This window comes from Salmo salar, chromosome 17, assembly GCF_965601325.2.
Source record: "Salmo salar chromosome 17, fSalSal1, whole genome shotgun sequence".
Classification (NCBI taxonomy): domain Eukaryota; kingdom Metazoa; phylum Chordata; class Actinopteri; order Salmoniformes; family Salmonidae; genus Salmo; species Salmo salar.
In genome coordinates this window covers 22,031,661-22,052,500 of record NC_138307.1, presented here as the reverse complement: position 1 = coordinate 22,052,500, position 20,840 = coordinate 22,031,661, and the positions used below count along the sequence as shown (strand labels likewise).

General features: G+C 49.2%; 3 protein-coding genes across 4 annotated transcripts; 1 reads left to right on the top strand and 2 right to left on the bottom strand.

Annotated features, from left to right (window-relative positions):
- Nucleotides 1-464: 464 nt before the first annotated feature.
- On the bottom strand, nt 465-6,091 carry LOC106575719 (uncharacterized). 2 transcript variants are annotated; one of them, XM_014152377.3, is made up of 7 exons: nt 5,456-6,091; nt 4,740-4,842; nt 4,577-4,627; nt 4,159-4,210; nt 3,840-4,067; nt 2,486-3,727; nt 465-2,367 (listed from the first exon to the last, which is right to left on the bottom strand). In XM_014152377.3, the coding sequence occupies exons 3-7, from the start codon at nt 4,611-4,613 to the stop codon at nt 1,011-1,013; spliced, it is 2,916 nt and encodes a 971-aa protein (XP_014007852.1). In that variant the 5' UTR covers nt 4,614-4,627; nt 4,740-4,842; nt 5,456-6,091; the 3' UTR covers nt 465-1,010. The 2 variants fall into 2 exon arrangements, with proteins under 2 accessions (XP_014007852.1, XP_014007853.1); XM_014152378.3 differs by having other exon boundaries at nt 4,740-4,839.
- A 593-nt stretch (nt 6,092-6,684) lies between these two features.
- On the bottom strand, nt 6,685-8,479 carry u520 (U5 small nuclear ribonucleoprotein 200 kDa helicase; the record flags this gene model as incomplete). The annotated part of the gene is given in 5 exon segments (NM_001140818.1): nt 6,685-6,741; nt 7,091-7,216; nt 7,488-7,554; nt 7,973-8,090; nt 8,376-8,479. Coding segments are annotated over 2 exon segments (173 nt in total), but the record flags the coding sequence as incomplete, so codon positions are not given.
- A 1,167-nt stretch (nt 8,480-9,646) lies between these two features.
- Nucleotides 9,647-20,327, top strand: LOC106575725 (NADH-ubiquinone oxidoreductase 75 kDa subunit, mitochondrial). The gene is made up of 17 exons (XM_045699289.2): nt 9,647-9,926; nt 10,489-10,565; nt 10,686-10,777; nt 10,902-11,168; nt 11,258-11,388; nt 11,920-12,105; nt 12,244-12,378; nt 12,524-12,638; nt 14,285-14,430; nt 15,732-15,860; nt 16,129-16,258; nt 16,545-16,705; nt 16,880-17,034; nt 17,266-17,441; nt 18,309-18,443; nt 18,824-18,896; nt 19,056-20,327. Exons 2-17 carry the CDS (start codon nt 10,493-10,495, stop codon nt 19,145-19,147), a joined length of 2,196 nt encoding a protein of 731 aa, XP_045555245.1. The 5' UTR covers nt 9,647-9,926; nt 10,489-10,492; the 3' UTR covers nt 19,148-20,327.
- The last annotated feature ends 513 nt before the right edge of the window (nt 20,328-20,840 follow it).

Here is a 20,840-nt window from a genome sequence, read left to right as displayed (position 1 = left end):
CAACGACTAATAAGTGAGCTGTCGCTACACACTCACACACATACAGGTGAGTTTACGAATGAGCTCTCTCTAGTTCTACACACTACTACACTTATGTGTGTGTAGTTGTGTGAAGGTGTGTAGTTGTGTGTGTATTAAGGTATGAGTATGTTTGTCCAGACTGCAGACGGGAGTTGGAGTTGTTGGAGGCTGCAGAGGAAGTGGGGGACTCAGTGTGTCATCTCGTCTATGCAGTGAACACACACTCCGTCCCAAACGCACACACTTCATGCCCCATCCTCCTACACAACCACAGGCCAGAGTATGAATCCAGAAGGCTTCTCTAGACTTTGACGCCCGATGACGTGAGTTATTGTGTAAAATCCATACTTTCCTGTGTAATACATATGAAACTTATATTTGTATGAAGTACAGTTGTACTGAAATGATTATGCTCTTTCATTAGAGAAACCTATGACAAAATGTTTTAATTCATGTACATTATTTATTAAATAAACAAGCTTTTGACAAAGTCCTTATAAACGTAAAAAAATATCCTGATTGTAAAAAATTAAACTGAGAACACAACAACCACCATGTCAAAACAGACAGCTTGAAAAACATCCTGCTAACTATTCTGCTGCTGGCTTCTGTGTAAAACATGACCGTATGAGAGAAGGATGGGAAGCAGAGAGAGGAAGAGGTAATCTCTCCTCCACTTCTCTACATTCTCTCTCACCCCATCTCTTCAGAGAGCCAGGGTACATCTCAAAAGATGCTCCTTGTCTCCTCTCCTTCATCTGCACTGAAAGCAGGACAGGAGAAAGCAATGTGGAAACCGTCAAGGACTCAGGTAGAATTGTAATGAAGTGGAGCAGACATAGCTCTTATCATGTGAAGTAGTAACATATGTATCTGCTACATTATGAACATTCACCCTGCTAAACACGCCCATGTTATTTCATGTCAGTGCGTCTGGAGGAAAGGAGACAAGGAAAGGAAGCCACTGTAGACTGTTGAGATGCATCCCGTCATCTCCTCACTCTCCTCCTCAGTGTCCGGGTGGGCAGTGGAACACGGGTTTGTCGGGGGGACGACCGGCGGCTTGGTGTTCTGATGGCCTGTTTCAGAGGGGTGGAAGTGACCCCCCTGGCTGGGCTTTTGGGCCTTGGGAGTTTCTTACTCTCTGCGACCCGTCTCGAGGGCCCTTTCCTGGGCTCGACTGTGGGAGAGAGGTCCTGGGGTGGTGGGGGTTTAGGTGGAGGGCTGATTTGAGGTGGTCGCCCCCTTTTTGAGTTGCGTCTTGCTGGTTGCCGTTCTCCCCTACCACCTCTTGTCCAAGGCCTGTACGGAGAAGAGTGGTCTTTCTCAGGGGTTAGAGGTCGGTCCGTCTTTAACTTCCGTTCCCCTCCTCCTCCTCCTCTCCGCCTCCGCTGCCGGGTCACTTCTGGGTTAGAGTTTGTGTCGGGAGAGAGCGTGCTCAGTAGAAATCGGCTGCTATTGGACAGAGAGGAGCGGCTGAAAGGCGTAGTCACAGATGACCCTGCCTCCGATGAACCCTGACCTTCAGCCCCAAATGACCCCCCTGGCTCTAAGAGTGACCCTGACGCCACACTGTCCCCGCTGCGACCCCTCCTCCTACCCCCCGACCCATCTCTCCCTCCCTCTCCCCCCTGTCTCTCTGTATTGATGTCTGGACTCAGGCTCCTGAACAGTTGTCTGACCACGTGGGCCTGGGGGGGTCTGGGGAGGCCAGAGGAGGAGGGGGTGAGGTTCAAGCCCTTGGGGGGGGTCTTCAGAATGCGGTGGGTGGCAGGGTCATAGTACCTCAAAGGAACCCTTTTGTATTTGACCTTGGCCCCCACGTCGCCTTCACACCCGTCACATGACCTTTTCCTGCCGCGGTTGCCCCTGGCGATAGGTCTGAGGCGGGGCTTGGGGTCAAAGGGAGGGGTTTCGGGGGAGGAGAGGACATAGATCAGGGTGGTTTTGGGCTGCAGGGGGGTCATGATGCGGGAGTAGGAGACAGGCAGGCGGAGAGAGCACAGCCTTGTCTTCACCTCTGGGGTCTTCTCCTGGTCAACGCAGGGGTCCTGACAGGGCAGCGTGAGGATGTCCGGGGATGTGCCTGTCTGGTCCAGTGTTCTCTGTCGGATGGTGGGGATGATGGCTGCTGTAGTCTGTGTCCCGTGACTCACTTTGACCACCTGACACCTGGACGCCAGGCGATAACTCCTAACTTTCCTCCGCCTAAGCACCTCCCTCCCCCTCATGTGGCATTCTGGGTTGTCATCTTCATTGTCATGGTCACCAAGGGGAACCCACCCCCTGTCTTCCATCCCTTCCTTCTGGCCACGCCCCATGTCTCTGCTGCTCCGCTTCCCGTGCCTGTGAATGACATCATCAGAAATATGAACATGAGGAGAGAGAAAAGTAGCCGTTTGGTGGATTTCAATGATGTAGAAATACTCCTGATGAGTCAGGTCAGAATCTGGTCTGTGCGTACCTGGCGAGGGATTCGCTTTTGAAGTAGCAGAGGAACCTTCCTTGTCGGAACTCTCGGACCATGTTCTCCACCTTCTGCTCGTCCTCCAGCAGCACCTGGGTCCACGTCTTCCCCAGGAAGGACACGGGGATGTGGGGGAGTGCTGGGAGAATCTCCTCCACTGTTTGTTCCATTTCTCCCTCTGTCTCCCCCATCCCTGTCTCCCCCGCTGTCCTAGTCTCAGGGTTGAGGGCAGAATCCAGCTGGCTGGTGTACAACTGGTCCTCCATGTTCACCTGTACCTCCATGAGACAGGCCAGGGCCCTGCCCTCCTGCTCCCCACCCTGCCTTAAGCCCACTACCACAGGGATGTCCTTCCTCCACTCCTGCTCCCTCCCAATAGCCACCTGCACAGGGGTATCCCAGTCCTCACTGTCATCCGAACCCACTCCCAATGAGCCAGGGAGGCTAAGGTGGAAGCTGTCCATATCCCCCCTTGCCTCTCCTCTCTCCCCCCCTGTCCATATGTTGTGGTCCCTCTGGTGGTGTTGTGTGGGACTGCGGCCGTAGCAGTGTCTCTGGATCACCTCCTCTATCGTGTCCCCCTCAGGGTCGGAGTGGTCACTGGAGAACGCCTGCTCCTTCTGGGTCTCCCTCCGCCTCCAGGGGGGCACCCCCGCCCACGCGGCCCAGCCAGTGTTTACCGTCCGGGGCTTGGGGTCTGGGGTCCGGTCCCTCGGCTTGTAGGGAGGCTGGTTCTCTGGTGTTTCCTTGGTTCTCTGGTCCGTTGGGGTAGCACACAACTGTGGAGAAGCGGGGGAGCGGGGAGGATGGATGGAGGAAGAGTTGCTCCCTCTCTCTCTCCGCCGGTTGGTCTTCCTGTGTGCTTTCCGGTGGAGCGGAGGAGGGGTTTGCTTCTGGCTACAAGGTCTCGTGGGGTGTGTTGGTAAGTGGTCCGGGGAAGGTGTGTGTGAGTGAGTCCCTTCCCCAGAACTTGGTCTTATATCCTGGTCTGGAGCAGTTGGGGTTAACCTCTCTGACGCCGCCTTTCCCCCTCTACCTTCTTCTGGTTGGCTGGTCCTTGTTTCCGAGGCAACATCCGCTTCCTGTACGTAAACGAGCTGACAGGAAGAGTCGTCAGAGCTGGGCATGTGCTCTCGGGTTCCGAGCGACGCCCCGTCATCGTCGCTGGCGCAGAGATCCAATAGCTCCTCCCTGGGAACCAGCGGGCTGCTCAGAGACGGCAGGTCAGCGTGGGTGGGGCTTAAGACACACAGAAAGGTAAATCAGAGGAAAGAGACTCGGGCTGACAGAAATAATACTGACAGGGATAGAGAGTTGAGGGTAATGTTAACGGATTGTGTGAGTGCGTTACCGAGGGTCGTTGTAGAGGTGCGGGTGATGCTGGATTACGTCCGACAGGAATCTCTCCATCAGGCTTCCAGAGGGGACGTAGGTGCGAGTGCTATGAACCACCTCCCTGTGTCTGGGGCTTAGGATGTGCTGCTCCACGTTGTTGTAGAGTATCTGGCAGCAGCTGCAGTAGCCCTGTCTGGGGGGAGGAACTCTGGATGGCCCGGGCTGCTCCTCCTCCCTCTCCCCCCTTGAGAAGACAGAGAACACAACACAACTGATGTGGACACAACCAAAACACGATCCCGACAAATAAACCCTGTGGGTGTTTGCTGACTCACCTGCTAACAGTGTCCATCTCCTTCTGTGGATCTGTCTGACCCTGCACTGCATCTGTCAGACAAACAGACAGAACAGAACTTCGTGTATCAGAGATAAGGACGTTCACTCCACAGCTAGCTTAAAATATCGCAAATGGTGCTATCGAATTGGATCCTTTTCTATAGCTGTCAAGCAGGCGGGCGGCCACGTGTTAGTGAGTTACAGGACCCTGGCTCAAACCCAGTCAGAGGCAAGTTCATAGAGGCAGCGCTATATGCTAAGCTAGCACACCGTTTACGCCGTTTATGCTCAGACAACACAAACTTGCATGCACGCTCACAAGCATTTCGCTACACCCGCAATAACATCTGCTAAACACGTGTATGTAACAAATACAATTTGATTAGAGTTGGCTAGTAGTACTTTCTGTCCTCTTACCTTGAGCAGAGGGGGCAGACTGCTCGTCAGCGGGCATTTGGTGTTCTACATCTGAAAACACACACAAAGAGGAGACTAAAATATAAAAGTGTATCCTGTACATATAAAGTTGTGTGGCTTGTTGTGAAATAAATCATATCCAAAACACCAGAAACCAACTCACTCGCTGGGGGAGGAGTCAGGGAAGCTTCAGTCTCAGGCTGGCCAATCACATTATGTCAGATCAGTCTCCCATCTCCAAGGGCAACCTGATTCTGGACCAACTACTGAAGTAGTGACACATGACAATTAAAAGATGCGGCATTTCAGAGGTTATTTGCTTTTCCAGCATTGCCATAAGGATACAACAAAAGTTATCTGGCTAGTTTACAATTCCAATGTTATTGCTTAGGCCTACTGAGATCTGTATTTTGCATGTAGGCTATTTATTCCATGGCGCGTGGGGTGAAATCTGCGGATCGCGCGGAAGTTAAGTGGCTAGACAGCAAGCTCTGCCGTGATTGGTTGGAACGAGGACACGCTCGCCACAGAAAGACAACCTGGCCTTCTGCTCTGTCCTCGATTAGCTTTCTCTAAATAAATCACAATTTCACTTCTACAGTAAGGAGCTAGCTGGATGACTGCAATCTGCAGCACTACTGATATGCAAAATTAATAAACATAAGGTGTCTAGCAAGTAACGTAGTTTTAAAACAGTTGGGAAATAGCTGATCTCGTTATGCTAACTAGCTAGTAGCAGCCTCGCTGACGTTAGCTAGCCATGCTTGCACGGGGAGATGCCGGGACTAACAGCATGCTAGAGAAATATAATACAGCAGAGACTTTTCACGAGGTCGTAAGTTTTCATATCCACACAAATATGCCTTCCCGCCTTTTCACCTGTTTTGTTATTCCATTCGGTTCTGTTCGGCATCCGTATTTTGCTCTTCCCGGAGAAGTGACGTTACTCGGCTTAGCGGACACGAATTCCTACCGGTATCAGAGATTACGGAAGAGGAAGCAAGACATTCTTCTCGCAAATATTTGCTGGTTCATATGTTAGTCAATGAACTATGCAGACCAAACAGATGTCGTATTTGTGTCTATAGGAGGCACCCCGTAAATTGCAACCCCCTAAACACCCCGGAGTTGTGACCGTTTTTCTTCAATGTAAACGGCCCGAGTAAGAGCTTTATTCATCCACCAGCTTTGGTACAGCCATTGAACTATGCGGTGGCAACATTATTCAAAGAGAAGTTACACTGCTGAGTTTCTCACCTCGGGTCCCCGGGTTACTTTAGCGAAACATGTCTAAACCCAATTGTCATCTCCCAAGGTTAAATTGACTAAGGGTAAATCATATTTTGAAATTAGCTATGCCCATCAACTCTTGGTTCATTGCAGGGTGACAGCTTTTAAGCTGCCATGTAACTTCAGGAGACCCAACCAAAGGCACAGAATTTTTATGAATCTGCCACTCGGCTCACCCAGGCATCACTATGGCAAGAAACAAACGTGTTTGAATAACTGTTCTATATAAGGGCTGAAGTAAGTCTTAGAGCTTATACTTTTGTCTGATGGAAGTCAGTTAACCTTTTACGCATTTGTGCATATTACATTTACTGATGATACTCAACACGACCTAAGCCTGCGTTTAGAGTTCACTTGGTATTTCTCCCCAAAACTACTCTTCTAAATAGAAGACACCCAACAAACCACTTCTATGCTTCCTCTAAGTTGTGTTACCGTTATACAGCTGAAAATACAATATTTATTTATTGAATACATTTCAGCAGTTTAGATGGTACAATGATTCTCTACACAACTTGTTTTAGCAACCAGGAAATGGCAGAGTGACTTAAGCATATTGCACCTTCAGGACCAACAGAGAATGCAATTCACCAGCCGCGTTCTCCCCAAACACCAAAGTCTTTCCTCAAAAGCTACATAAACCAGGCAGTACCACTTGTCAGAATGTAACTAACATTATCCATCTGAAGTGCTCAGTGTCTTCGTTGGTAAGTTTGAGTTTTAGATCTTGTTGAAGGCAGCCACATCCATAGACTGGACGTAGTCCTCAAAGGCTGTAATCTGTTCCTCCAGCTGGTCTGTTCCCACCTTGTCGTCCTCTACCACACACCCGATCTGCAGCTTCTTGATGCCATAGCCCACTGGTACCAGCTTGGCTGAAGGGGGAGAAGGGAACAGATGTCAACAAGTTTTGGTGGAGACATTCTAGCCACGGCACCCAATCAAACAAGAGCAGAGCCCATGACAGATTGAGCAAGATCTACAGAAAAGTGTTTGAGACCAAGCATCCCTGCCTTCTGTGGAGTGCAGACAGACCGGGATAGTAGGAAACAAAGCAGCACTGAACCAGCTGAATTGTAACTTAACCTGCAGCAGTCAATAGTTGCACTGTGCTCATGTTCCCAGTAATGGCTGGAATGAAACCATAGCAGTTCCATTCCAGCCTTTACCATGCGCTGTCAACCTTTCACCAGCCACCACTGTAGTGACACTTCCTGCACTTACACTGTCCCCAAAGCAGGCCGTCCATTGAGATGCTGCGAACACACTCCTCCAGCTTGGCCATGTCCGTCTCATCATCCCACGGTTTCACATCAAGCAGGATCGATGACTTGGCGATGAGTGTGGGCTCTGTGGAAGAGAGATGTGCACACAGACAAACTGACCGTAAGTGTCAAGCCCTCAAAACAACCAAACAATGACCTTGTTGTCTGGCAGTACTCAGATCATAAAAAGGTGTCCATCACAAATCAGCCGAAAGATGGTGTTAGGATCATCATAGAATAGCCAGCTTTCTGAGTGAGGGCACTGTTCTGTCCTTCACAGCGTCACAGGACGTGCACATTGGACTTTTCTAGTCTACATTGCACAAGGTGTGTAATGTTAGCTGTGCATGACGTACTCTTTGACTTCTTGGCGGCGTAAGCTGCGATTCTCTCCTCCTTCAGCTTTTCTGCCTCTGCGTCCTCCTGCAGGGGTGAGAGGTCAAATGTCAGTGGGGTCAGCTAATCGGCCACAACTCAACAGTAGGGGAGACACCGGGGTACTCAAACTAAAAGGTGTAACATCACGAGATCCAACCCACCGTTTGGCTGATCATATAACCCAGTCATAGCTCAGGGGGGACGACAGCACGATAGATTTACAGAGGTCAGCCAACTATGCTTGATGGATTTCCAACAGCCAGCCATGTTCGATTCTACAAATACATTGCCCCCATCTTCATTTATTATATGTCAGCTCACTGAAGACTCCATATAAGACAGTCATTGTCGTAGACCATTTGGGGCCAACATGGATAGCTCTGCGTCTGACATGTCAGATCATTTGAATCAGCTCACCCGCTGAGGACAAAGTTTAATTCAACTCAAACCAGGAAGCAGTCACCTCCTCGTCAGAGCCAAACAGGTCCATGTCATCATCGTCGTCCTTTGAGTCAGCAGCTGTCTTGTCCTCCACCCCGGCAGGACCATAGTGACCCAGGGGCTTCTTTACTCCTGGCAGACTGCAGTGAGGGGAGGGAGACGAGGGGAAGACAGAAGTAGAGGAGAGGACAAAGGGCAGGGAAGAACAGTGAATAGAGAGAGGGTGGGGAGAAGGCAGGGAGGGCAAGTTAACTGATGTACCAATTCATGTATTCACCCATCTTATCTTCATCTATGATCCAGATTCATCAGTACTAAAAGGTTGTGCATCAGGCAATCAGGCGAAAGATGGTGTGAAATCATCACGCAAATCCTAGATCAGTAGCAAAGGGTAACTATTAGCTGGCAATTAGTGCACAACTCACCTTCCCTTCTGGTTCTGGAATGACTTAATATGGTTGTACCAGCGCAGAGCATGGCACAGGACTGTTGAGGGGGCTGAGGAGATTGCATCGAACACAGCCACGTCAGCCTGGGAGGGCACCCACCTGCACAGGGAGGAAAGTTAGAAGTCAGCATGGAATAAAGACAATTGGATCCTAGATCTGTGCCTACAGCACCCCCCCCCCGTTTAGTACCCGAGCCTCACAAAACTTCACTCAAGGTGTCGTTACGAGCTACATAACCATTTTACTTAAATAGCATAAACTTCACATTGTGCACCAAGCTGTACTCCAGGGTTTGCACGGTTAAATCAGGTTTGATAAAACTACAGCAGCAGAACGATAAGGTAACCTAGCCGAGCCATCAGTGCATTTTAATCTCGGCACCGAGAACCTAATCACCAAAATTCGACTTCCCCTCCAATCTAGTACCTTTAGGTGCAGCCGTCCACGTCATTCAAACTAAGTTAGCAGCTAACGTCACGGAAGAGCATTTAACACCATTACCTACTCTGGGTGTGCATAAAACCTAGCCTCGGGTTTGGCGTCTACTTTAAGGAGACACGAGTATAATCACTATGAATTCAAAATCATATCCGTAAAATACTTTGCACGAAGTTCAGAAGGCTAACGTTAGCTAGAAGGTCGCTTACATAGCTAACTTGCCAACTGCGACGCCATCGTCGGTTGGCTGACTAGTTTGATCGATACATAAAACAAAAATGGGTAAAAATGCCTACCAACCCCTCGATGTAGCTCTTGTCGGCTAAAAAGTCGTTGAGGACCTTGAGGCCGCCAGGGGTTTTCAGATCGCCAAAGCCCATTGTTCAAGATGCTTCTAAGCCCTTTACAAGACGTGCAGTGCAGGAAGAGCGAAGGAACGAAGACGGAACACGAGGAGGATTTTATACCAGTGACGGCGCGAACCGTGTGACTCCACCTCCTTGTTCTCTCCTTCCAATGTTATTTTCTTCCATTCTAAAAAATAATGTCACTTTCACCAAACTGCAGCTATAAAATTAGAGATTCTATTATTATTTTGATAGTTTGACGTTTATACAAAAGTCTCACAAAATGCAGCATGCAATCAGCATTCATCGCTCTCGTAACAATACTGTTATAATATGATAAAAAATAAAAATATGGCTTGCTAATGTATTTCAATATATATATATCTATTAAACATCAAAGTGGTTATTTAAACAGTAAAAGCACACAAATCACGAACATATAGGAAAGCATTTCAACCGGAAGCACTAACGTTTTACGGGGTGAACGGGCACATTATAACTCGAAACGTTAAATATTTTTATGATTATAATAGTTTTGAACATATGCATATGTTTTATTATTATGTAAATACCTGTAACTTAATTTTAAATTAAGAAGTATGGGCAAAATGAGCTATTTCTTCCTTTAATATATCGTGGTGAATCGTTCATTTTCGTTGTTGTGACGGAGATTCGCAGTAGGATTGCTAGCAAGTGCATACATAAATCGCTGTTCTGGTCAAGAAGGCCAAATAGCGACAAGGTAAGAATAAAATATCAATACTTCATTCCTATGTGACCATGCCGATGGTATAGTTTACAATCTTTGGATTTAGTAACAGCCAGCCGCTGTAAAATCAGTGCGATGTCCCGTGTCCTTGACTTGTAGTTAGCTAACATTGAACGCTTTAACTTGCTAACCTAGAAAGCATTCAACACCAACTCGAGTGGGGAGAACGTCAACAGCTGGACCAGGGCTAACATTAGAGATAGGGGAGACCGTTAGATGTAACTTAACTGATGTGAACATGGATTCACTCATATGTTGACTGTGTGTGTGTGACAACTTCTAGCAAGGTGACAACTAGCAAGGGTGTCCGATTTTGTTACATCTTGAGTTTACAGCTCGTAACGCAGTTGTCCCTTGCCATAGATCACCGGTAGTGGTGCACATATATGATCATAATTAATCCAACTAATGTCATTTGTTATGACATATGTAACCCATACAGTGAATTACTCTTAGATAAGATAGCTAGAAGTCTTAGCTATAGCCAAAGTAGTCAGTTAGAGATGTTTGACTTCTGCGCTCTGTCTCTTTCTAGCGTCATGTTGCGTTTGCCATCCGTTAGCCGCGCTCTAGCAGGGGCAGCCAAGGGCAGCCTGGCCCCCTCCAACAATGGTAAAGATTGTGTGTGCACCCTCAAGCTACTTGGATACATTCATGTGTTTTGAAGAGAACACTCACATTTCTCTAGGGTTTCTGGTTGCTTTGAAGTGTAATCTGTATCTGTGTTTGCAGTGCGTACCTCAGCGAGAGCTGCCAGTAACATGGTGGAGGTGTTTGTTGATGGGAAACCAGTGGAGGTGCTGCCTGGAACCACCGTGCTGCAGGTAACCTTTGCACTTTGACCTCACCCTGACCCCAATCACCCTGTAGGGTTAAACACTAGCCCTGGTGACAAATTGTGTCTGTGTGTTTTACTGTGACTGACTCATTGTATCTGTGTGTGTTTAGGCCTGTGAGAAGATGGGGGTGCAGATTCCTCGATTCTGCTACCACGAGCGCCTGTCCGTGGCTGGGAACTGCAGAATGTGTCTGGTGGAGATTGAGAAAGCCCCAAAGCTGGCGGCCGCGTGCGCCATGCCAGTGATGAAAGGCTGGAACATCCTGACCAACTCAGAGAAGACCCGCAAGGCCAGAGAGGGAGTGATGGAGTTCCTGCTGGCTAACCACCCTCTGGACTGCCCCATCTGTGACCAGGGAGGAGAGTGTGACCTTCAGGTAAACACACACACTCTGGATGTGTAAATGCACACACACACACACGCACACACTGACTGTTGTGTTTTTGGGTTTGTTTTGTGTCTCAGGACCAGTCCATGCAGTTTGGTTCAGACCGCAGTCGTTTCTCTGAGGACAAGCGGGCTGTGGAGGATAAGAACATTGGACCACTCATCAAAACAATCATGACCCGCTGCATCCAGTGCACACGCTGCATCCGGTGAGTACTATGCTCAGTATGTCCCTCTCAGCCACTTTCTTCTCTTTGTTTGTCCTTCTCAGCCACCGTACTCCTCACTCTTTCTCACTCCCTTCACTTGTTTAAAATATATATATATACTACCATTCAAAAGTTTGGGGTCACTTAGAAATGTCCTTGTTTTTGAAAGAAAAGCTATTTTTTTGTCCATTAAAATAACATATTGATCAGAAATACAGTGTAGACATTGTTAATGTTGTAAATGACGATTGTAGCTGGAAACTGCAGATTTCTTTATGGAATATCTACATAGGCGTACAGAGGCCCATTACCAGCAACCATCACTCCTGTGTTCCAATGGCACATTGTGTTAGCAAATCCAAGTTTCTCTCTGCTCTGAGTGTCCTTCTCAGCCAGCGTACTCATATTTCCACTCTGTATACATTCTAATGCTAGGCCTTTGTGCCCAAATGCCAGTTTTGCCAGTGAGATTGCAGGCCATGGGGTGGTATTGATCATTTGATTTGATTGTTGTTTTCTTCCCTATGCCAGTTTTGCCAGTGAGATTGCAGGTGTAGAGGACCTGGGTACCACAGGCAGAGGGAACAACATGCAGGTGGGGACGTACGTGGAGAAGATGTTCATGTCCGAGATGTCAGGAAACGTCATCGACATCTGTCCCGTAGGAGCCCTCACCTCCAAACCATACGCCTTCACCTCACGACCCTGGGAGACCAGGTACTGTGCGTGTGTTAATATATCAAGTGTGTGTTTGTAAAAAGGAAGATGAATCTACACTCTAGATCTAGTATATAGACATGATAGAGGTGTAGGCAGTACCATTGTTATGTGTGTAACCTTGCTGTGTGTTTGCAGGAAGACTGAGTCTATAGATGTGTTGGATGCAGTAGGCAGTAACATCATTGTGAGTACGCGAGGTGGAGAGGTGATGAGGGTTCTGCCCCGCCTGAACGAAGACATCAACGAGGAGTGGATCTCAGACAAGACCAGGTGAGACACAGAACCTGCCCACACCTGGCCCTAACCACACCCATTACCTGTCTATCACCCTGCTACCAGCTGGGACTTCAATCAATATATGTATATAACGTATGTGTGTGTTCATACTGTGTCTACCATGTGTGTGTGTGTGTAGGTTTGCGTATGACGGTCTGAAGCGCCAGAGGCTGACCCAGCCTATGGTGAAGGACGCGTCAGGACAGCTGGTCCCCACATCCTGGGAAGACGTACTCACACGCGTGGCCGGAGCAGTAAGTCTATGTGTAGTGTCTGTCACTGATGTCTGTCGCTCAACAGATATGTTGGACACTATAGGCAATGACATTGTTTTCAGTCTGTCTGTAGGAAGATATGAAGTGGTGTCTGTAATCTTTATGTCTGTATAAAAAGTTAGTATATACAGTGCATTCCAAAGTATTCAGACCCCTTGACTTTTCCCACCTTTTGTTACGTTACAGCCTTATTCTAAAGCTGATTAAATTGCCCCCCCCCCCTCAATCTACACACAATACCCCATAATGACAAAGCATAAACAGGTTTTTAGAAATGTTTGCAAATGTATTAAAAACAAACATATCACATTTACATAAGTATTCAGACCCTTTACTCAGTACTTTGTTGAAACACCTTTGGAAGTGATTACAGCCTTGAGTCTTCTTGGGTATGACGCTACAAGCTTGGCACACCTATATTTGGGAAGTTTTTCCCCTTCTCTGCAGATACTCTCAAGCTCCGTCAGGTTGGATGGGGTGTGTCGCTGCACAGATATTTTCAGGTCTCTACAGAGACGTTTGATTGGGTTCAAGTCCAGGCTCTGGCTGGGCCACCCAAGGACATTGAGACTTGTCCCGAAGCCACTCCTGCGTTGTCTTGGCTGTGTGTTTAGGGTTGTTGTCCTGTTGGAAGGTGAACCTTCGCCCCAGTCTGAGGTCCTGAGCGCTCTGGAGCAGGTTTTCATCAAAGATCTCTCTGTACTTTGCTTTGTTCATCTCCATTCAGGCCAAAGAGTTCAATCTTGGTTTCGTCAGACCAGAGAATCTTGATTCTCGTGGTCTGAGAGTCCTTTAGGTATCTTTTGGCAAACTCCAAGCTGGCTGTCATGTGCCATTTACTGAGGAGTGGCTTCCGTCTGGGTACTCTACTATAAAGGCCTGATTGGTGGAGTGCTGCAGAGATGGTTGTACTTCTCCACAGAGGAACTCTAGAGGTCTGTCAGAGTGACCATTGGGTTGTTTGCCACCTCCCTGACTAAGGCCCTTCTCCCCTGATTGCTCATTTTGGCCGGGCGGCCAGATCTAGGAGGAGTCTTGGTGGTTCTAAACTTCTTCCATTTAATAATGACGAAGGCCACTGTGTTCTTGGGGACCTTCAATGCTGCAGAATTGTTCTGGTACCCTTCCCCAGATCTGTGCCTTGACACAATCCTGTTTCTGAGCTCTAAAGACAATTGCTTCAACCTCATGGCTTGGTTTTTGCTCTGACATGCACTGTCAACTGTGGGACCTTATATAGACAGGTGTGTGCCTTTCCAAATCATGTCCAATCAATTGAATTTACCACAGGTGGACTCCAATCAAGTTGTAGAAACATCTCAAGGACGATCAATGGAAACAGGATGCACCTGAGCTCAATTTTGAGTCTCATAGCAAAGGGTCTGAATACTTATGTAAATAAGATATTTCTGTTTTAGTTTTGGAAAATACATTTCATAACATTTCTATAAACCTGTTTTCGCTTTGTCATTATGGGGTATTGTGTGTAGCTTGAGGAAGTACATTAATTTAATCCATTTTAGAATGAGGCTGTAACGTAACAAAATGAAGGGGTCTGAATACTTTACGAATGCACTGTATGTATGTTTAGGTATCATGTGTGTAATGTGTGGGTGTGTGTATAGTTGCAGGGAGCCCAGGGCAGTGACGTGGCAGCCATAGCTGGAGGCATGGTGGATGCAGAGGCTCTGGTGTCTCTGAAGGACCTGCTCAACAGACTGAACAGTGACAACCTCTGTACTGAGGAGGTCTTCCCTGATGCTGGGGCTGGGTGAGTCAGGTTGGGGGTCTTCCCTGATGCTGGGGCTGGGTGAGTCAGGTTGGGGGTCTTCCCTGATGCTGGGGCTGGGTGAGTCAGGTTGGGGGTCTTCCCTGATGCTGGGGCTGGGTGAGTCAGGTTGGGGGTCTTCCCTGATGCTGGGGCTGGGTGAGTCAGGTTGGGGGTCTTCCCTGATGCTGGGGCTGGGTGAGTCAGGTTGGGGGTCTTCCCTGATGCTGGGGCTGGGTGAGTCAGGTTGGGGGTCTTCCCTGATGCTGGGGCTGGGTGAGTCAGGTTGGGGGTCTTCCCTGATGCTGGGGCTGGGTGAGTCAGGTTGGGGGTCTTCCCTGATGCTGGGGCTGGGTGAGTCAGGTTGGGGGTCTTCCCTGATGCTGGGGCTGGGTGAGTCAGGTTGGGGGTCTTCCCTGATGCTGGGGCTGGGTGAGTCAGGTTGGGGGTCTTCCCTGATGCTGGGGCTGGGTGAGTCAGGTTGGGGGTCTTCCCTGATGCTGGGGCTGGGTGAGTCAGGTTGGGGGTCTTCCCTGATGCTGGGGCTGGGTGAGTCAGGTTGGGGGTCTTCACTGATGCTGGGGCTGGGTGAGTCAGGTTGGGGGTCTTCCCTGATGCTGGGGCTGGGTGAGTCAGGTTGGGGGTCTTCCCTGATGCTGGGGCTGGGTGAGTCAGGTTGGGGGTCTTCCCTGATGCTGGGGCTGGGTGAGTCAGGTTGGGGGTCTTCCCTGATGCTGGGGCTGGGTGAGTCAGGTTGGGGGTCTTCCCTGATGCTGGGGCTGGGTGAGTCAGGGTGGAGGTCTTCCCTGATGCTGGGGCTGGGTGAGTCAGGGTGGAGGTCTTCCCTGATGCTGGGGCTGGGTGAGTCAGGTTGGGGGTCTTCCCTGATGCTGGGGCTGGGTGAGTCAGGGTGGAGGTCTTCCCTGATGCTGGGGCTGGGTGAGTCAGGGTGGAGGTCTTCCCTGATGCTGGGGCTGGGTGAGTCAGGGTGGAGGTCTTCCCTGATGCTGGGGCTGGGTGAGTCAGGGTGGAGGTCTTCCCTGCCACTGGGGCTGGTTACATCAGGGAGGGAGGGGGGAAAGGCTGGGGGAGCGGAAGAGTTAGTGGGGAGGGAGGGGAAGAATAAGGGTGTGGGAGTAAGGTGTGAGTAGTGGGGGAGAGAAGGGGAAGGAGTTAGTGGGAGTGAGTGTTGTATGTTGTGTCATGGTTAGATTATTAATAATAGTTTGTATTATGTTTAGTAATGGTATGTTATTAAAAGGTTGGCTCATGGTTAGTAAAAGGTTGTATTGTGGTTTGCGTAGCTCTGACCTGCGTTCCAACTACCTGCTGAACTCTCGGATCAGTGGCATTGAGGAAGCTGACCTGCTGCTACTTATAGGAACCAACCCTCGCTACGAGGCCCCACTCTTCAATGCACGCGTCCGCAAGAGGTACACAAACACACACACATCTAAACTCACTCAAACACACACACACCTAAACATGGGCTACACACACACACACACACACACACACACACACACACACACACACACACCAATCCTTGCTGTGAGGTCCCACTTTCTGCAACAGATGTATCCAAAAGTGCAACCTGCACAAACACACACACACATCAATTAGATGTCTGCAGCACTCACACACACACACACACCAACCTGCAGTAGGAAGCCTCCCTCACCATCTCCCCTCCCCTCTCAGCTGGTTGCATAATGAGTTGAAGGTGTCTGTGGTGGGGAGCAGTGTGGATCTGAGTTACACTTACGACCACCTGGGAGAGTCCACTCAGGTGCTGCAGGACATCGCTAATGGAACACACCCCTTCTGCCAGGTAACCACGGCCACCACAGACCGGGAAGGGATTGGCGGGGGTGGGGGGGGGCAGTTGGCGGGAGCGGGGGTTGTATTGTTGTTGATAGAAATGTTGTAACCAACATTGTTACAGATAGGAATGACATGATTGGTCATTCTGCATGACAGAGAAGCACGTCTGTTCTAGAATCTAGTCAATGTATCTGCCTTCCATAATGGTGTGTACTACTGGACGTGATCCAGCTCTGTTTGTGGTTATGCAATGCCCTAACCTTCTCTCTCTCTCTCTCTCCTCTCCTCTCCAGGTGCTCGCGCAGGCCAAGCGGCCGGTAGTGGTGGTGGGCAGTGCCTCTCTTCAGAGGGAGGATGGAGGAGCCATCTTGAGCTCTGTGCAAACCATCGCCCAGAATGCCAGGGCCAGCAGCGGAGTGGAGGAGGGCTGGAAGGTCCTCAACGTGCTGCACAGGTTAGCATGCTAAAGCTATCTCTGGCCTAACTTCTAGTCGCATTTAGCATCCAGCTATTACTAGCATTTAGTATATAGCTAATATTAGCATCTAGCTTTTACTAGCATTTAGCATACAGCTAACAACTTAGTCTATCCCTACTAGCGCCCAATCATCTTTTTGTCTATCTGCAGGGTAGCCAGTCAGGTGGCAGCCCTGGACCTGGGCTACAAGGCGGGGGTGGAGTCTATCCGTAAAGCCCCGCCCAAGGTTCTGTTCCTGCTAGGAGCTGACGGAGAATGCATCACCAGACAGGACCTGCCTAAAGACTGCATGATCATCTACCAGGGTACACACCTATCTACACACACACACAGGACAGCATGATCATCTACCAGGGTACACACCTATCTACACACACACAGGACAGCATGATCATCTACCAGGGTACACACCTATCTACACACACACAGGACAGCATGTTCATTTATCAGGGTAGAACAGCCAGTGCACTTCCCATAACACACACAATTGTCATGCTATATACAGCATATGTATGGTATGTGTGTATCGTTGCCAGGTCACCATGGAGACGTGGGTGCCACCATGGCTGACGTCATCCTGCCCGGCGCGGCGTACACGGAGAAGAACGGAACATACGTCAACACAGAGGGGAGGAGTCAACAGACACGCGTGGCCGTCACCGCGCCCGGCATGGCCAGGGAGGACTGGAAGATCATCAGAGCCATCTCCGAGGTACACACACACACCCATATACATTTGTTGAAGACGGTGTGTGTGTGTGTGTGTGTGTGTGTGTGTGTGTGTGTGTGTGTGTGTGTGTGTGTGTGTGTGTGTGTGTGTGTGTGTGTGTGTGTGTGTGTGGTTGTATATGTAACTGTGTGTGTGTGTGGTTGTATATGTAACTGTGTGTGTGTGTGTGTGGTTGTATATGTAACTGTGTGTGTGTGTGTGTGTGTGTGGTTGTATATGTAACTGTGTGTGTGTGTGTGTGTGTGTGGTTGTATATGTAACTGTGTGTGTGTGTGTGTGGTTGTATATGTAACTGTGTGTGTGTGTGTGTGGTTGTATATGTAACTGTGTGTGTGTGTGTGTGTGTGTGGTTGTATATGTAACTGTGTGTGTGTGTGTGTGTGTGGTTGTATATGTAACTGTGTGTGTGTGTGTGTGTGTGGTTGTATATGTAACTGTGTGTGTGTGTGTGTGTGTGGTTGTATATGTAACTGTGTGTGTGTGTGTGTGTGTGGTTGTATATGTAACTGTGTGTGTGGTTGTATATGTAACTGTGTGTGTGGTTGTATATGTAACTGTGTGTGTGTGTGTGTGTGTGTGGTTGTATATGTAACTGTGTGTGTGTGTGTGTGTGTGTGTGTGTGTGTGGTTGTATATGTAACTGTGTGTGTGGTTGTATATGTAACTGTGTGTGTGTGTGGTTGTATATGTAACTGTGTGTGTGTGTGTGGTTGTATATGTAACTGTGTGTGTGTGGTTGTATATGTAACTGTGTGTGTGGTTGTATATGTAACTGTGTGTGTGTGTGTGTGTGGTTGTATATGTAACTGTGTGTGTGTGTGGTTGTATATGTAACTGTGTGTGTTGCAGCTGGCGGGGCTGACTCTGCCCTATGACTCTGTGGATGAGGTGAGGGGTCGGCTGGCCGAGGTTTCTCCTAACCTGGTCCGCTACGACGACGTTGAGGAAGCCAACTACTTTAAACAGGCCAACCAACTCTCACAGGTAACCCTTAACCTTTTACCCCTAACCTCAAACTCTCACAGGTAACCCTTAACCTTTTACCCCTAACCTCAAACTCTCACAGGTAACCTTTTACCCCTAACCTCAAACTCTCACAGGTAACCCTTAACCTTTTACCCCTAACCTCAAACTCTCACAGGTAACCCTTAACCTTTTACCCCTAACCTCAAACTCTCACAGGTAACCCTTAACCTTTTACCCCTAACCTCAAACTCTCACAGGTCAGGACATAACCTTGAACATTCCACCCCTTAACTGACTTTTCTTTACGATCAGCTGTTATGAAATCATAAATGGAGACTGGTCTTTGGAAATTGAGAGCATACTCAACCGTCCTTTATTTCTCTCTCCGTCTCTCTCAGGCTGTGAATCAGACTCTTCTAGCAAATCCTCTCGTCTCTCCTCAGCTGACAGCTAAAGACTTCTATATGACAGGTATGTATAATGTATCATAGCACAGCTGTGAATGTGTTTGTCAGACTGATGAGAGGGTGGAATGCACATGGATAACTGGTGGGATCCTTTCGTCACTTGTGTGAGGGTGTGTGTGTGTGTGTGTGTGTGTGTGTAACATTCTCTCTCTCTCTCCAATAGATCCCATTAGCAGAGCGTCTCAGACCATGGCCAAGTGTGTGAAGGCCGTCACAGAGGGAGCTGACGCCGTCGATGAACCATCCATCTGCTGAACTCATACGCACACACTCAGACAGCCCAACGACGCACACACTCAGACAGCCCAACGACGCACACACTCAGACAGCCCAACGACGCACACACTCAGACAGCCCAACGACGCACACACTCAGACAGCCCAACGACGCACACACTCAGACAGCCCAACGACGCACACACTCAGACAGCCCAACGACGCACACACTCAGACAGCCCAACGACGCACACACTCAGACAGCCCAACGACGCACACACTCAGACAGCCCAACGACGCACACACTCAGACAGCCCAACGACGCACACACTCAGACAGCCCAACGACGCACACACTCAGACAGCCCAACGACGCACACACAGTCAGACAGCCCATACCGCACACACAGTCAGACAGCCCATACCGCACACAGTCAGACAGCCCATACCGCACACAGTCAGACAGCCCATACCGCACACAGTCAGACAGCCCATACCGCACACAGTCAGACAGCCCATACCGCACACAGTCAGACAGCCCATACCGCACACACAGTCAGACAGCCCATACCGCACACACAGTCAGACAGCCCAAAACGCACACACAGTCAGACAGCCCAAAACGCACACACACTCAGACAGCCCAAAACGCACACACACTCAGACAGCCCAAAACGCACACACACTCAGACAGCCCAAAACGCACACACACTCAGACAGCCCAAAACGCACACACACTCAGACAGCCCAAAACGCACACACACTCAGACAGCCCAAAACGCACACACACTCAGACAGCCCAAAACGCACACACAGTCAGACAGCCCAAAACGCACACACAGTCAGACAGCCCAAAACGCACACACAGTCAGACAGCCCATACCGCACACAGTCAGACAGCCCATACCGCACACAGTCAGACAGCCCATACCGCACACAGTCAGACAGCCCATACCGCACACAGTCAGACAGCCCATACCGCACACACAGTCAGACAGCCCATACCGCACACACAGTCAGACAGCCCAAAACGCACACACAGTCAGACAGCCCAAAACGCACACACAGTCAGACAGCCCAAAACGCACACACACAGTGATGGCGCTCTCCTTTATTTAACTTGTTTTTTGCTGATTGCTGTAAAGATGTTCGAGGGAAGAGGCTTTAAAGAAAGCTGAAAATGAAACTGTACTCTGATTATGAATAAAATCTTATCCTGTAGCACTCTGTCCTTGTGTTATTGCCCTCATGAGGTCATCTCCAACACCACTGTTTGTCCTCTGTTCCACACATAACAGTTTTCTGCCTTGTTTCTACTTTGTGGAGTTGTAGCCAACACAGAGTGACGTCAACAGAGATGTTCTGTTCTAAACCTGTCAGACATCAATTTCATTCAGACTCCTGTCTTGAACTTCCCTAAGACGTATTTTAGGGTGTGGAGAGCTAATGCCAGGACAGGTCAAATGTTCTCCTGTAGTGCCAGACGTGTGTGGAACGGTATCGTAGGTGCCTGCTGTTATGTCCTCTCCCCAGGGGTGATAATAGACGGGGCTGGCGACCAGCGAGAGGAGTCTGTTCACGTGGCGCAGATTGCGATTTGTGTGCTGGGGCTCGCTGTGCTGTTCAGTGTGTTCTGCCTGGGCTATGACCTCATCACAAGGACCGAGAGCGTGGTCACCTTGCTGACCTCCAAAGATGCCATGTTGGAGGTGTACTACAGTAGTGCTGGACCCA